We start from the raw sequence: 12,306 nt of genomic DNA, 5'->3' as shown, positions 1-12,306 counted from the left end.
TCCCTGGCATTCTGTCCTTCTTCCTGCACTCCCCTGATTATCTGCTGCCTCTGTCTGCATATTGTTGTTCAAAAGCAGGTTCATGCATCAGAGTCTTTCCTCTCAAGCCCTTTGGGACAGATGGGCTGCTCATGATGAGGGGTGGCTGCTCATAACAGACCTATGTCAGACGAGCCAAGCCCATGGAGCATGCAGAGAGCAGCCGCTCCACTGTGGAAGGCAGGGTCCAGACAATGTCATCTTTGCTTTTGTTTTCTTCTTCCAGAAGTTTTGCAGCCCCACAATTGTAAAATGAGCTCACGTGTAAATTGCCGTAGTTTGCAGAGTTATTAACCAGGTTTACTGCCTCTGTTCCAAATGGCACACGGATGCAATGGGTTGTGCAGAGCCGCCCCGAGCCTCCCCTGGGCTGCAGCCTGTGTGCTGGGTAAATGTCATTTGCCACTCGAGTCCATTTTGCTTTTCATACTTTTTGAGTTGTATTTGCCATAGGAATTTAACAGATTTCTTACCATTTTAAACAATTTAGCACTTGCACACAATAGAAAAGAGGGAGACATGCTCCTGTGCCAATAGCACTGAATTCCCTAGGGCTCTGTGCTGCAGAGTGTTACTGAAGAGCTCAGATTTAGGATTTAGGGGCTTTTGATCAGCTGAATACTCTCACTTTCTGGATATCCTTTTTCTTCCTTCTATAAAAATTACTTCTAGGTCCATAGGGCTGGAGATTGATCCTAGCTGAAAAGAACACATACTGGTCCTGTGACTGTAGACTGGGCAGATTAGGAATACCTTCCTACCTGTGAAAGGACCTGTGATGGCCACTGCCAGAAGTGCTGTCTCTTTGTTAAATGCAAATATATTCCTGTTTTTTAACCCTGAAGAGAGATTTTCTTACCGCCTTGGAGCAAACTCATGTTTAGTTTCAATAATTCCACACTAGGAGAATGGATACAAACATATTGCCAGGCAAGAAGCAGAAAGATAGACAGGCAGGTTTGTGCTTAAGTTTAAGAACAAACTAGGCTAGGAATTTGTTACCTGCTCTAAGCATTTGTATAGAACTTGAGGTATTCAGAGTGCTGCACAAACTATAAATAACTGACCGATAGACCCATGTAAAATGTGCATCTAATTATGTACCTAATTTGAGCTCAGTGTTATCATGACTGTGCTCATCGACTGATTAGCTGCACATGCAAATGGCCTGTGCTGGCATTGTATGGATGCCATTCCCAATCAGCTGCAGCAGTCAGGATAACAAGAGTGTCAATGCACCTTTCCTTTGAAGGTCTCAGCTGCCTGGCTCTCCTTTGGCTCCCCGCTGCCTTCCCCAGGGCAGAGCGAGGTGGGGTGGATGAAGGGACTTGCCTGGTCATCCAAGGGCAGCTCGCAGAAGGCAGGGATGTACTTGGCCCATTCCACCAGCACCAGCAGCTGCTGCTTCATGGACTCACACACATCGGAGATGTTGGCAATTTTCTTCCCTCGGATGTCTCCATTGAGCACAGGAACCGGGGATGATATCTGGAAGGAGACAAGAGATTCTTCAGCTTTCAGTGCCACAGAGGAAACACAGACAGGGAAACCCCCAGCCTATGGGTTGTGTTGATGCAGACTCCAACATCAGTAATTACTTTTTTCTGTCGCACACCCAGGCTCTACAGTACATAGCCCAGCACAACTCATTTAAATTGAGGTCAGCTTGGGATCTGTGAACATGAAATGCTTCAGAGCTGAGGATGTGGATCATCTTGGTAAACTGTCGTGGGAAACATTGAATAGACTGGAAAGCACAAAAGAAATGTTTCTAAAGTGAAGGTCTTCCTTCCACTGAACAAATGTGTTCAGCCACGACCCAGGAGGGAGCAAAAGGACTTGTGTAGCAGTCAGCCTCACCAGTAGCCAGGACACTTCCACCCAGTGCTGCTACACAAGCTACTTGTCCCACCAAAGGGCAGAGATGTACAAACATGCCCACGAAGAATTTTTTGCACGGCGAATTCTTTGTGATTGTAGAGGCAAATGGGGCCATTTCATTTACAAAGGGCAAGCCTGACAGCTCTGCAAGTACTGCCTGGAAGAACATCTCCCCCAAACCAGGCACCCAACTTCCTCCCTGGTTCTCATGCATAACTGCTCACCCAGCTCATCTGAAAATTTGCCCTTAGTCACTACTTTGTCCTCATGCTCCTGTAAGCAATTAACTCAAGCCCATCACTGCCCTTCACCTGCCCTCTGTGCTCTTGTACAACATCATCTCTTCCTGTCCTGTTCCTGCCAGCGTTTTCAGCTTGGACGTTGCCAAAGAAATAGGATTCAAATGCCACTCGCATTTTTTTCCCCCCAGGTTGCATTACCTGGAAGCTTTCCAGCTCTCGAGCTGTTATTGTATAAATACGATTGTAAAAATCTCACCATGTATTACCCTAATCAGGGAGCCCGGAAGGCTTAGCAAATAAAGAGAGACCTCTGAGTGAGTGACCCAAGATCTTGGAGAAAGCAGCTCCTCAGCAGTATCTTGTTCTAATTAGGGAAGCATGTAAAAGTTACCAATTACCGTGCTGGAGCCTGCCTTGTTTAATGAGTCTCTCCGTGCTCTGTGGGAGAGCAGGAGCTCCCCTGGATTTGTCGGTGGTTGTAGTTTTTATCAGCAGACCCTGCTCCACACTTAGATATGATGATACAGGACTCAGTGTCCCAGAAATGTCCTTCTCTTGCAGATCTGGTGACTTGAGACCCCCCTAACTCACACCTTTGGCAGCAGCACCAATATTAATTTTATAGGGTATATAAATATATTAGGGCCTGTGTAGGACATGGTGAGACACGGGATGAGATTGGATATGCTTCTTGTATACAGGATTGGCCCTTAGCCCTTCTGGCATATCCCCTCCTTGGGGAAGTGGACCTGGGCCTGAGCCCAGAGCATAGCTTGTCCTGCCCTGGAGCATCTCCCAGGGCAGCCTTCAGGGTAAGATGACCCTTGAAGCAAGAAGGAACATGGACTGCCAACTCCATCGCCTCTTCATGTTCCCTGGCACAATGAGTGCTGCTCTCCCTACCACCCATGAAGAGTAGCAGCTTTTGCCTCTAGCCCCCATCCTCATCAATTGCTCTCACAGATAAACCCTCACTGCAGCCTGTGCCCTCCCATCCTGTCCTGTGTCCTCCTAGAGGGTGCTGATCTCATGTACACTGTTTGCAGCATTCAGACTCTTAAATCAGAATCATCTTTTCAGGTGAATGCTCTAGGAAATAGGTCTTGGCAGTATGCTTGTGGAAATGGGGACTTAAAAGCAAATACTGGAGAGAATATCTGCAGAGAACAAGCATGAAACTGATTCCTCATGCAACTGCAGGAAGCCAGAACCTGAAGTTCATAGCAGCGGATAGGAAGGGAGGTTGTTCATGTGAGGCCAGCCCCTCGGCTGGCTTAGGTGGCTGCAGCTCCTTGGATTTCAATGATTCTACCCTATTTGATTCCAGCAGGCTCTCCAGCCTTCTTGTGTCACAACCAAGCAGAACAGATTACTGTGTATTATTACAACTGAGTTCTGGACCAAGAAGCATTAAAGGAATGGCTTCAGGTAACAAATACCTTTGAAAAGCCAGTGTTGAGTTGGCAGATAAGTTACTCTTAGAAAAGAGGTGGTAATTTGATGACTCAGCTATTAAATACTCAACTGGCTCTACTAGGCAGACAGTGCCTGATGTTTTTGTATTTGCCAAAGAAGAAAGAGAGGTACCTGTTGTGCCAGGACTTCTGCCTGCAATAAGACATTGATGGAGGGCAAGCTGCTGTCTTCATAACTTGATCTGCGGGTGCTGATTCGGTCCCGTTCGTTTTGTACAGCTGCAAGAGAGTTATTTTGGTTGAGCTGCAGCTCATCCATGGCAACACACACTGGAAACTGGTGCACACTTTTGGCATTCCCTTTCTTTAGAAGCAGTTTCCCAGCTTCCCTACCTGGCAGGGCGGTTTTGTCATGGGATGAGTGTGAGAGCTGACTACATCTAGTGGTTCTGTTTTCGGATTCGCTTTATTAGGCTTTCCTGGGATGGGATTGTTTCAGAACCCAAACACCTGGGTCAAAGCCTGTAGACTTCAATGGGAAAGTTTCCTGTCAAAGGGTCTGGTTCTGAGTTTTTTGATTTCAATATAAGGGGTCTGAAACAGTGGCCACGCTCATGTATGCAGCCCAAAGCTTATGTGTGAAATGGAGGAATCTGCATGGCTTCCTTGTCTGTCCACATGACTTCTGTGAGCTCCGTTTGGGAAGCTCTTGCACCAGGTGGGTGCAGTTGGAAATCTTCCATCTAAGCTACAATAAGGAAGGAAGTGCAGAACAGCTTCTATTTATCTATCCAGAGCAACTGAGCTCTCTCATACCTTATTGTAAAGAGAGTCCCAGGACAGGTTTGATGCCAACGTGCCTCCCTGCATGGTCTAGTCTTGAGTCTACAGACCACAGCAGCCAGAGCAGAAGCAGCAGTGCTGGGGATAGGATTTGCCTCTGTGCGCCACGAGGCCATGGGCTGGCTGTAACTTACCATGGCCATGCCAGTCAAAGCCATCTGTTCAAATAAGGTATTGATCGATGGCAGAGGAAACAGAACAGTCCCTGCCTTAGGCTGGTGGCTCTCTGGATTGATACGTTCTCAATGTATAAATCCACCTGATAACAAGCAATAATGAGGCTGGGCCAGAAGCAAAGCCCTGCAGTCAGCGGCTGTAAATAAGAGCTCTCAAGGTTATGCTGCTTGTTATCAGTAGCAGGACCCCGAGTTCAGTCACGCCATGATGTTTTCCAAATGTTTGCTCAGTATTAGCTGGTCATGCACCTAATGTAACTTCTATTGAATATTAACAGACAGCAGCAAAGCTCCAGGCATGGGATGAGTGGGCGCCACAGGGAGAGGAGGATTCCTATGTTCTTCAGGAAAAGCCAAGCCAAGTTCCTTGCAGTTCCTCATCCCCTTTAACAGGGAATAAATGTTCCTGCTCAGAGGTGTTCCCCCAGGCCGGTGTTCCTAAGGAAGCCACCCAGGTATCGCTGGTGCTTTTCTGTTGTCTTCGAGGACCCCTTTTCTCCTCAGTTTCTCCTCGAGGGGGTGTGAACTGTGGGGGAGCACAGGGTTTAATTTCCCCACATGGAACAACGGGGCCAAAGGCCTCCTGGTTGTCCTTTTGCAGACACCAATGGGGTGAGCTATGTGTGGTGCCAACCTGCTCCTCTGGGCTGCTCCTGACACCTTGTCCCTCCACCAGCAGGACCACTAATGGGGCTACCAGCAGGGCCACAACAGCACCTGGTTTCATTGCCACTGTGAGCACTCCTGAGAACCAAGCAGGGCTAAAAAGATGGTGAATTCTGTCCCATCATGTGAGTCATGGGGATCTGGAAGGGTGCAGAGACAGAGAGGCAGGGAATGGGTGGGCCATGCAGGGGGGTGAGTATCTTTACTTGTTTCATATGGAGTTAAATAGCCGAAATATTCCACCTTGCACTGGGTCTCTTCTGCTGTGGTGGGTGTATCATATAAAACTAAGATCTCTGCAGAGGGTCAGCAAGAACCTATATGCACACTAGGGAAAAAAAGGTGCAAAACGACAGTTGGACTGGTCTCACCCATCCAGCTGTGTGTTTCATGGTAATCTGGGGCAACAACACTTAGAGCAGTTTTCCCAGTGTGTTTCCAAATTTCCAGGCCTTCTTTGCAGTTTCTGCTTCTCGCTGATGTTGAGAGGCATTTCGAGACTGCTCGGATGCCCCAGCTGTGCGAGAGCACAAGTGATCTGTGTGTCAGCGTGAGTGAGAATGAGCTGAAGAGTCCCCCTCTGGTTTGTGTGTACAAGCATGGGTAATTCTGAGACTCAAGCATGGTCCTGTGGCATTGTCATGGGTTTGTCTTTGATGGCATTTGAGGGGTGCCCTGAGAAGTGTCCTTAAACTGCATTCGGGAGCACACAGGGCCGCCAAGCCTTACCCTCAACTGTTGGGACAATGACTGCTTGCAAGGACTTTGCTTGGGTGTGAGTGGGCAGGTTGGGTACATGCAGGGCTCCTGACTAGAGGCCAAAATTCCCCCCATGTCCCCTGTGATGGGGTCTGGATCTGTGCATAGCACCGTGGAGGGAAGACAGGGCTGAGGTGGCTGGGCAAGCACGAGCATGGCAGGGACTGGCCTTGGGCTGTGAGGACTTCCTCGAACATAGGCAGACAGTTTGACAGCTGCTGGGGGGAGCCCTGGGAAGACGTGCCATCACCCACCTTCCTTCTTCATTCCTGCGCGGAAGCACTTCTTAAGCCTGCAGTATCGGCACTGGTTCCTTTTGTCTTTGTCTACCACACACTGCCTGTTAAACCTGGGGAGAAAGAGAAGTGTGAGGAGCAGCAAGACTGAGCCTGAAGGCTCCAAGGTATGCTCAGAGCAGGTTCCCAGAGGCTCACCCTGAGAGAGGATCCCCGGCCTGTGCTATTTCCATGCTTTCACCCGAGGTTTTTCCTTTGCACTGAACATCTCAGCCCTCTGCTCTATCTCTGGATGTTCAATAAGGACAGATTAGAGCTGACAGTTGCATGCAGGAGATCAGGCTGCTGGCCTTAGTCACTAACCACTAGGCATAGGATGCTTGTGATGGATTAACAAGCCCCAGTGAAGTTAAAAGTGTGAGCCAGGAGGGTTAGAGCCAACTTGGTAGCCTCTGTTGTAAGTTAGATCCCAGTTAGAAGTGAGGAAGAATGCATTTATATGAATTAAAACAGGATAGAATGTTGTTCTTGAGTTAGTAAGGTTAAGAAGTGGGTTTAAGTCCCTGCATCTCTCCAGGGCTGTGTCTGGGATAGAGGCAGGTTGGTTCTGGCCTCTGAACAGCATCACTGGTGTGCAAGCTGGTGTGCAAACAGCTCTGCAGCCATCTGCACTTCAGAGCGGGCTTGGGAAGCAACCAGCTCCTTCCCTCCACACTTGTATCACCAAATCCATTGCACATGCTGGAGCAAACACTGGTCTCTGATGTGTGTGGCTCCTGCATGTGGCACAGGCCTGGTGGCCATTTGCAGCTTGAATTTCACTTGCCAATTTGCTCTAATTTGCAGCGGCTTGACCAAGCTTGCAAAGTAGAGCCAAAGGTGTACAGAGCTGGAAAGGGCTCCCAGCCGTGCCGACTTCTGTAGCTTTTGAAAAGGCTTGTTGCTACCATGCTTTTTAAAGCCCTAAGATTTGCCCAAATGATTCCTGAAAGCATCTTTCTAAGCATTTCTGTAGCACTTATACAAAAACCCTTGTCTTCAAAGAACTGGGCACCTCAGCTTTTCCATTGGAGCTGTGGGGAAGGGGCTCCCTGAGCAGCAGCTTGAATAAACCTGGGGTCAAGTGATAATATGCTTCACACGCGCTCATAAACCTGGAGCTTCTATCTGTCTTTCAGATTTTAGAGTCACGTTGCTCTTCACATTCTCCAAGTGGCTGTCAGGCCACCAGGAGTAACTCACTCAAAAAGCCAAGTGATTTAGGCACTCTGAGATGAGGATTCTGTGGTTTCCTCTGTGACTCTTTATGTGTGGGTTGCTCAGAGCAGGGAGCAGGCAGGTCACAGTCTCTGGTGGCACAGGACAGCCATGGGCTACCACCAGTAACACAACGTGCAGTGCATGAGTTGCAGGAACAGCATGGGTGCCTCATCCTCAGAGATGTGCCCAGCTTGTTGCCCCCTTGCTTACTGGCCACATCCACAGATGGCCACATCCATTTGCAAGAGCACATGCTTGGCCCCTAAAGAATGGGGCAAGGCCTCTCAGGGTCTTTTCCTGGTGATCACTGGAGGTCAGTCCCACAGTGAGAGCAGTCTCCAACCCTTCCTAGCTGGGGGTTGAGGTCAGGGAAGATGCAGAGAGGATGAATAAGGTGAAGGACCATGCTGCTGCGCTTTGAGGGCTTTGTCATTTAGCTCCTAGGGACTGTTTTGTCTCAGCCATGTTCCTCTGTCCCCTCTGTCCTTACCTGCAGGAATACATGTGGTTCTTCCGGACACTCCTCCTGAAGAAGCCTTTGCAGCCATCGCAGCTGGAAGCCCCATAATGCTTCCCCGTGGCACGGTCCCCACAGATGGCACACAGCGCGCTCACCCCAATGCTGCTGGAAGTGTTGAGGTTGGCTGTTTCTGATGGAGATGTGTCTGCTTGGGGAAAGACACAGGAAGAAGAAGACAGTGAGAGAGACAGACAACGTTTCCTAACTCAGTTTCCAGTGAGAATCTTGATTTTTGGAAGAACCGGGCAACTGCAGCCAGAGAGAGCCAGGTCAGAGAGGTATGTACGAACTGGTGGGGTGCTCTAAGTGTATTAAGTCATTGCATTTTGATTGTGCCAAAGATCCCCATCTGCCAGGGTGAGAAAGATCTTCCCAAAGGCCTGACTCCAGCAATACCTTCAGACAAAGCGGAAACTCAGTTGCAGGAGTCACAGAGCAGAGCCAAAATTCCTTTGGGATTTGCAAGCACTTTGGCCTGCAGTAGCGTGGCCAGAGAAAAAGCTGGTGGGTGCAGAGTTAAAGCTGAGGTATTGCAGCTCAGGGTAAGCAACTGATTTATTAGAGAGGTGTTTATGTTATATCTTGATATAGCCTTGAGCAGACACCATTAGAGAAATGAGGAGCCAGCTCCCTTTTCTGAGAGCCTCTGTGCCACACAGGGAGCTCTAGTTGTTCTTCAGGAGAACAAGACTTTAAGTGCGTAACAGACTCAAATAACTTCAGCTGGAAAACTCCTGTGGCAAACACTACCCGTGCAAGGAAGGACTGATTGAAGCTAGCAGAGGAAGAAAGGGTGATGCTATAGCATGGAGGAGGCTGTATGCTGGGCATTTTCCAGAGGCTGGTAGCACCACAGCTGAGATTGATGTGTCTTATAGTCCATAAATACTGAGGGGGCCTGGCACTTGCAGGGCTTTTTTGGGAGGATGAGGTATTGCAGTAGCCTCTGAAGGAAAAGGACATCTGAAAGGCTCAAAACCATACAAGGCCTATGCTAAAACCCCTCCAGCAAGCCAAACAAACCACAGGGCCGAAGGGATCAGCCCTTAATTCAGTTGATCTAATTGTCCTCTCCTATGTACATTTTCCTGTATCAGCACACGCACATTCCCCTGCCTCAGTGGGAACCCTGGTTGCAAATGATAGCCAGGATCTACAAAGCCATAGAAACTTGCTGGGATTTGGATACTTGAGTCTACTGGTCACTGGGTTTAGCAAGGATGCAGCTGACTATCACCCTGGGAGGGCCACAGCTGCTCCCACTTGGCACCCAGCAGAAAGGGAGCTGGATGCTATAAAAAGGCTGGTCCCAGCAGGGCTCCCTTCAGTAGCTGGAGCGTGGTGCTGCTGAGGTAATGCTGCTTGGGGCAGGGCTCCACTTCTAACTCTTACTTTGCAGAGAAAGGGGTGTTGCAGCAGCCGCTGCGCAGCCTGCTCATGCTACCCCTTGGCAGCAGTGAGCTAGCATCGGGGATCTCAAACCAGCCCTTTCCCTGGCTCTGGTAGCACCTTTCATTTCCCTGACAGCTTTCTGTCTTTCTAATTCCTCATGTCCCTCCTAGATTTCCTTCTAAGTCAGTTTGCTGCCTCTCTCTATTCCTGCCTCGTGGGCACTGTCACACAGCTGCCTTTCTGTGCGGGCAGTTGTCCTTGCAGAGTTCCGTTCTCCACTCCAAAGCCCATTCTGGCTGTCTCTCGTCCCTTGGAGAGCTTGCCTCCAAAATCATCCTTCCTTCCAGAGCATCCCGAGGGCTAGGCTGCATGAAGGTCATCCCAGAAAGATTAGATTCCAGTTAGAATTCCAATTTCAGCTGAACACAAGACTTAACACAAGAAAGGAAGAGTTGATTTGCCTATAACCACATTATTCCTGTGTTTGCGAGAGCCCTGATAAATTCCCTTTTAGTAGTGTATCATGCTGTAATCAGATGAACATAGAACAGGAAAAACTGGCACCATTATCAAAGAAATTACAACATCTTGGTCTAATTGCCAACCAACAATAAAATTATTGCCTAATGGATAATTTTCCAATTAAGGTCATTTTGTAGTGCCGGAAACGTGGGCTTGTGGCTGCTGCGGTGAAGTGGGTTTATGATTTGGAGTTCAGGTAAATGGAGGAATGAAAAAATCTGAGTTTAATTTGAGACCTCACAGCTGAGACTTGTGTTAGCACAGGAGCTCCTCGAGAGGTTCCCAAGCCTGTCTGAACATGGGATGCATTTGGGCTGTGATGGTGGCAAACTTGCTCAGTGCTGGGCAGCCACCTCTGGGCTGGAGCTGATCTCTCCTGCAGTCCTTGGCCAGGAAGGGAGGCAGAGGTTGTGCGGGCAGTTGTTGGAGTGCCAAAGCAGCCCTGGAGGTGAGACCTGCCCCTGGTGTGGAGCTGGGCAGAGGAGGAGGAGAGGCATTGGCGCTGCCTGACCCAGCTGACTCATCCACCCCAGGGTGTATTCTCTATCTCACCTGATCTCGTCATATAAGATTATCATGTCCCTCTGCCCTGTAGTGGCAAAGCCACAAGCCCCCATGCAGGAGCTCCTGTGTGGGAGAGGGGCACAGAGATGGAGCAAGACCTGGGCTTGTCCCAGATGGACATCAGCAGAGCTGAAGGTGGCTGCTCTAAGCCCTGAGACCCCTGGGTGGGTAGGGCCAGCCCCCGGGAGCAAAAAAGGGTCTGAGACCCTGGGCAGTGGGGGGTTATTGCACAGCAGAGCCACTTTGGCATTGCAGTGCCACGTCTGTGATGGGGCAGAGCCATAACCCAGGGAAGACCCACACAGGCTGTGAAGGAAGAGCCTGTGCTGCTGGGACAGGGGTGCCCAGCAGCTTTGGTGACACAGCAGGCAGGAGGAAAGGGCTCGGGGGTCATTTTCTCTCTTGTGCTTTGTTTAGTCATTAACCTCCTGTTTAGAGAGACTTTAGGGGGGACTTGGTAAGGAATCTCCTGTTATCTCTGAGCATTTAATCATCAGGACTCCTTGGTCCCAAATGGGTGGGCCAGTGTGTGAATCCTGGGTTAAGTGTGATCCTGCCCTCCTGAGGGGATGGGAATGCTCCTCTATCCCCACCAGGTCCCCTTCTCCCCTGGAGGCTGAGCCTCCTGACCCTGCAGCACTGCATGGAAGGGCCATGGCCTGGGGACAGCGCCTGAATCACTTTCCATAGTGATTTCCACCCTTGCCAGGCGCTAAGTGGCTTTCTGCTCTGGGAAAACCCATCTCCAGCTGCTGCTGGGGTGGGACTGGCTCTGCTCTGTAGCCACAGCTCCGTTGTCTGTCTAGTGAGCCACCAGCAGCGTTTCACTCAATCTTTTGGCTCATCTTTTCTTGGTTGGGGTCTGGGGGAGGCGAGACCTCCCCTGTGCTCAGCCCTAGCCCTGTCCCTGGGCTGAATGTCTGGTGGGGACATCTCACTGCATCCAGCTCCTGGCTTGTGCCCATCCTCAGGGTGTTCGGGCGGCAGGGCACCATCCCACCTGTGCTGAGCACAACATTGTTCCACCGCCTCTGTTTTTCCCCAGGGAAGCACAAACCCCCTGTGATCTGCTGGGAGCCGCTGGCTGACACCCCTGCTGTGCCCCAGCCCTCCCCGGGACCATTCCGGCAACCACCCCAAGGACTTCTCCTCCTGCAGCCCCCGGCTCATCCCACCACAGCAGAGGGGAGAAGACGAAGGGGACTTACCGTTGCCCATAGCCAGCACCTGCATGTTCTCAAACTCCAGGGTGGTATATGCCGGGTCTAGCGCTGCGCTATAATCTGCCATCTCCATGTCTATTAGGGCTTTGGAAAGGCGCATTATCATCAGCAAACACGGGCCAGATTGTACCGATTCCCTTGTCCGAGGCTATTGGCCCTTCTGCCTCCCTCTGCCTTCGCTGCGTCCCTATCTGTTGTCTTTTATTTCAGGTATTTCTCTGAAAGGATTTGCTGAGCCTCAAGGCCTATACTCCCCAGAGGGGTGGAGGCAGGAGGCAGGGGGTTAATCTTTAATCATCTCACCCGCTGTGAACGCTGCTAAGCTGTTTTTTTTTGGTGGAGCAGCAGTGATTCTTGTTGACTGTTTATTATTGAATCTCAAGGCACTCTGCTGATCCCGGCTCCCAGGCGCACACAGGACGCAGGAGCAGGCTCTGCCGATGAGGGAGCACCTTCCTGGGCTATTGACCTTGATGCTGAGCTGCTGGTGTTGGTCTTAATAGTGCTTGTGTTTGAAAACTTGGAAAACCCCCTGACAGGAGAACAAGGTTACTCTTCACTTCTGTTA

General features: G+C 50.1%; 1 protein-coding gene across 2 annotated transcripts in view; it reads right to left on the bottom strand.

Moving 5' to 3' along the window:
* Positions 1–11,844, bottom strand: part of HNF4A (hepatocyte nuclear factor 4, alpha) — a 16,681-nt gene extending 4,837 nt beyond the window's left edge. Inside the window, exons 1-5 of one of the 2 annotated variants that reach the window (XM_010015206.1) lie at positions 11,724–11,844; positions 8,008–8,182; positions 6,276–6,370; positions 3,750–3,856; positions 1,372–1,527 (exon numbers count right to left, since the gene is read on the bottom strand). In XM_010015206.1, the coding sequence (XP_010013508.1) occupies positions 1,372–1,527; positions 3,750–3,856; positions 6,276–6,370; positions 8,008–8,182; positions 11,724–11,844 (654 nt within the window). The remainder of the gene's footprint in view (positions 1–1,371; positions 1,528–3,749; positions 3,857–6,275; positions 6,371–8,007; positions 8,183–11,723) is intronic. The other variant, XM_010015205.1, reaches the window with a different exon arrangement.
* Positions 11,845–12,306: the final 462 nt, after the last annotated feature.

This window comes from Nestor notabilis, unplaced genomic scaffold, assembly GCF_000696875.1.
Source record: "Nestor notabilis isolate BGI_N333 unplaced genomic scaffold, ASM69687v1 scaffold16845, whole genome shotgun sequence".
Lineage (NCBI taxonomy): Eukaryota > Metazoa > Chordata > Aves > Psittaciformes > Psittacidae > Nestor > Nestor notabilis.
Note: the sequence above shows the minus strand (reverse complement) of the source record. Positions and strands in the feature narration are given on the sequence as shown.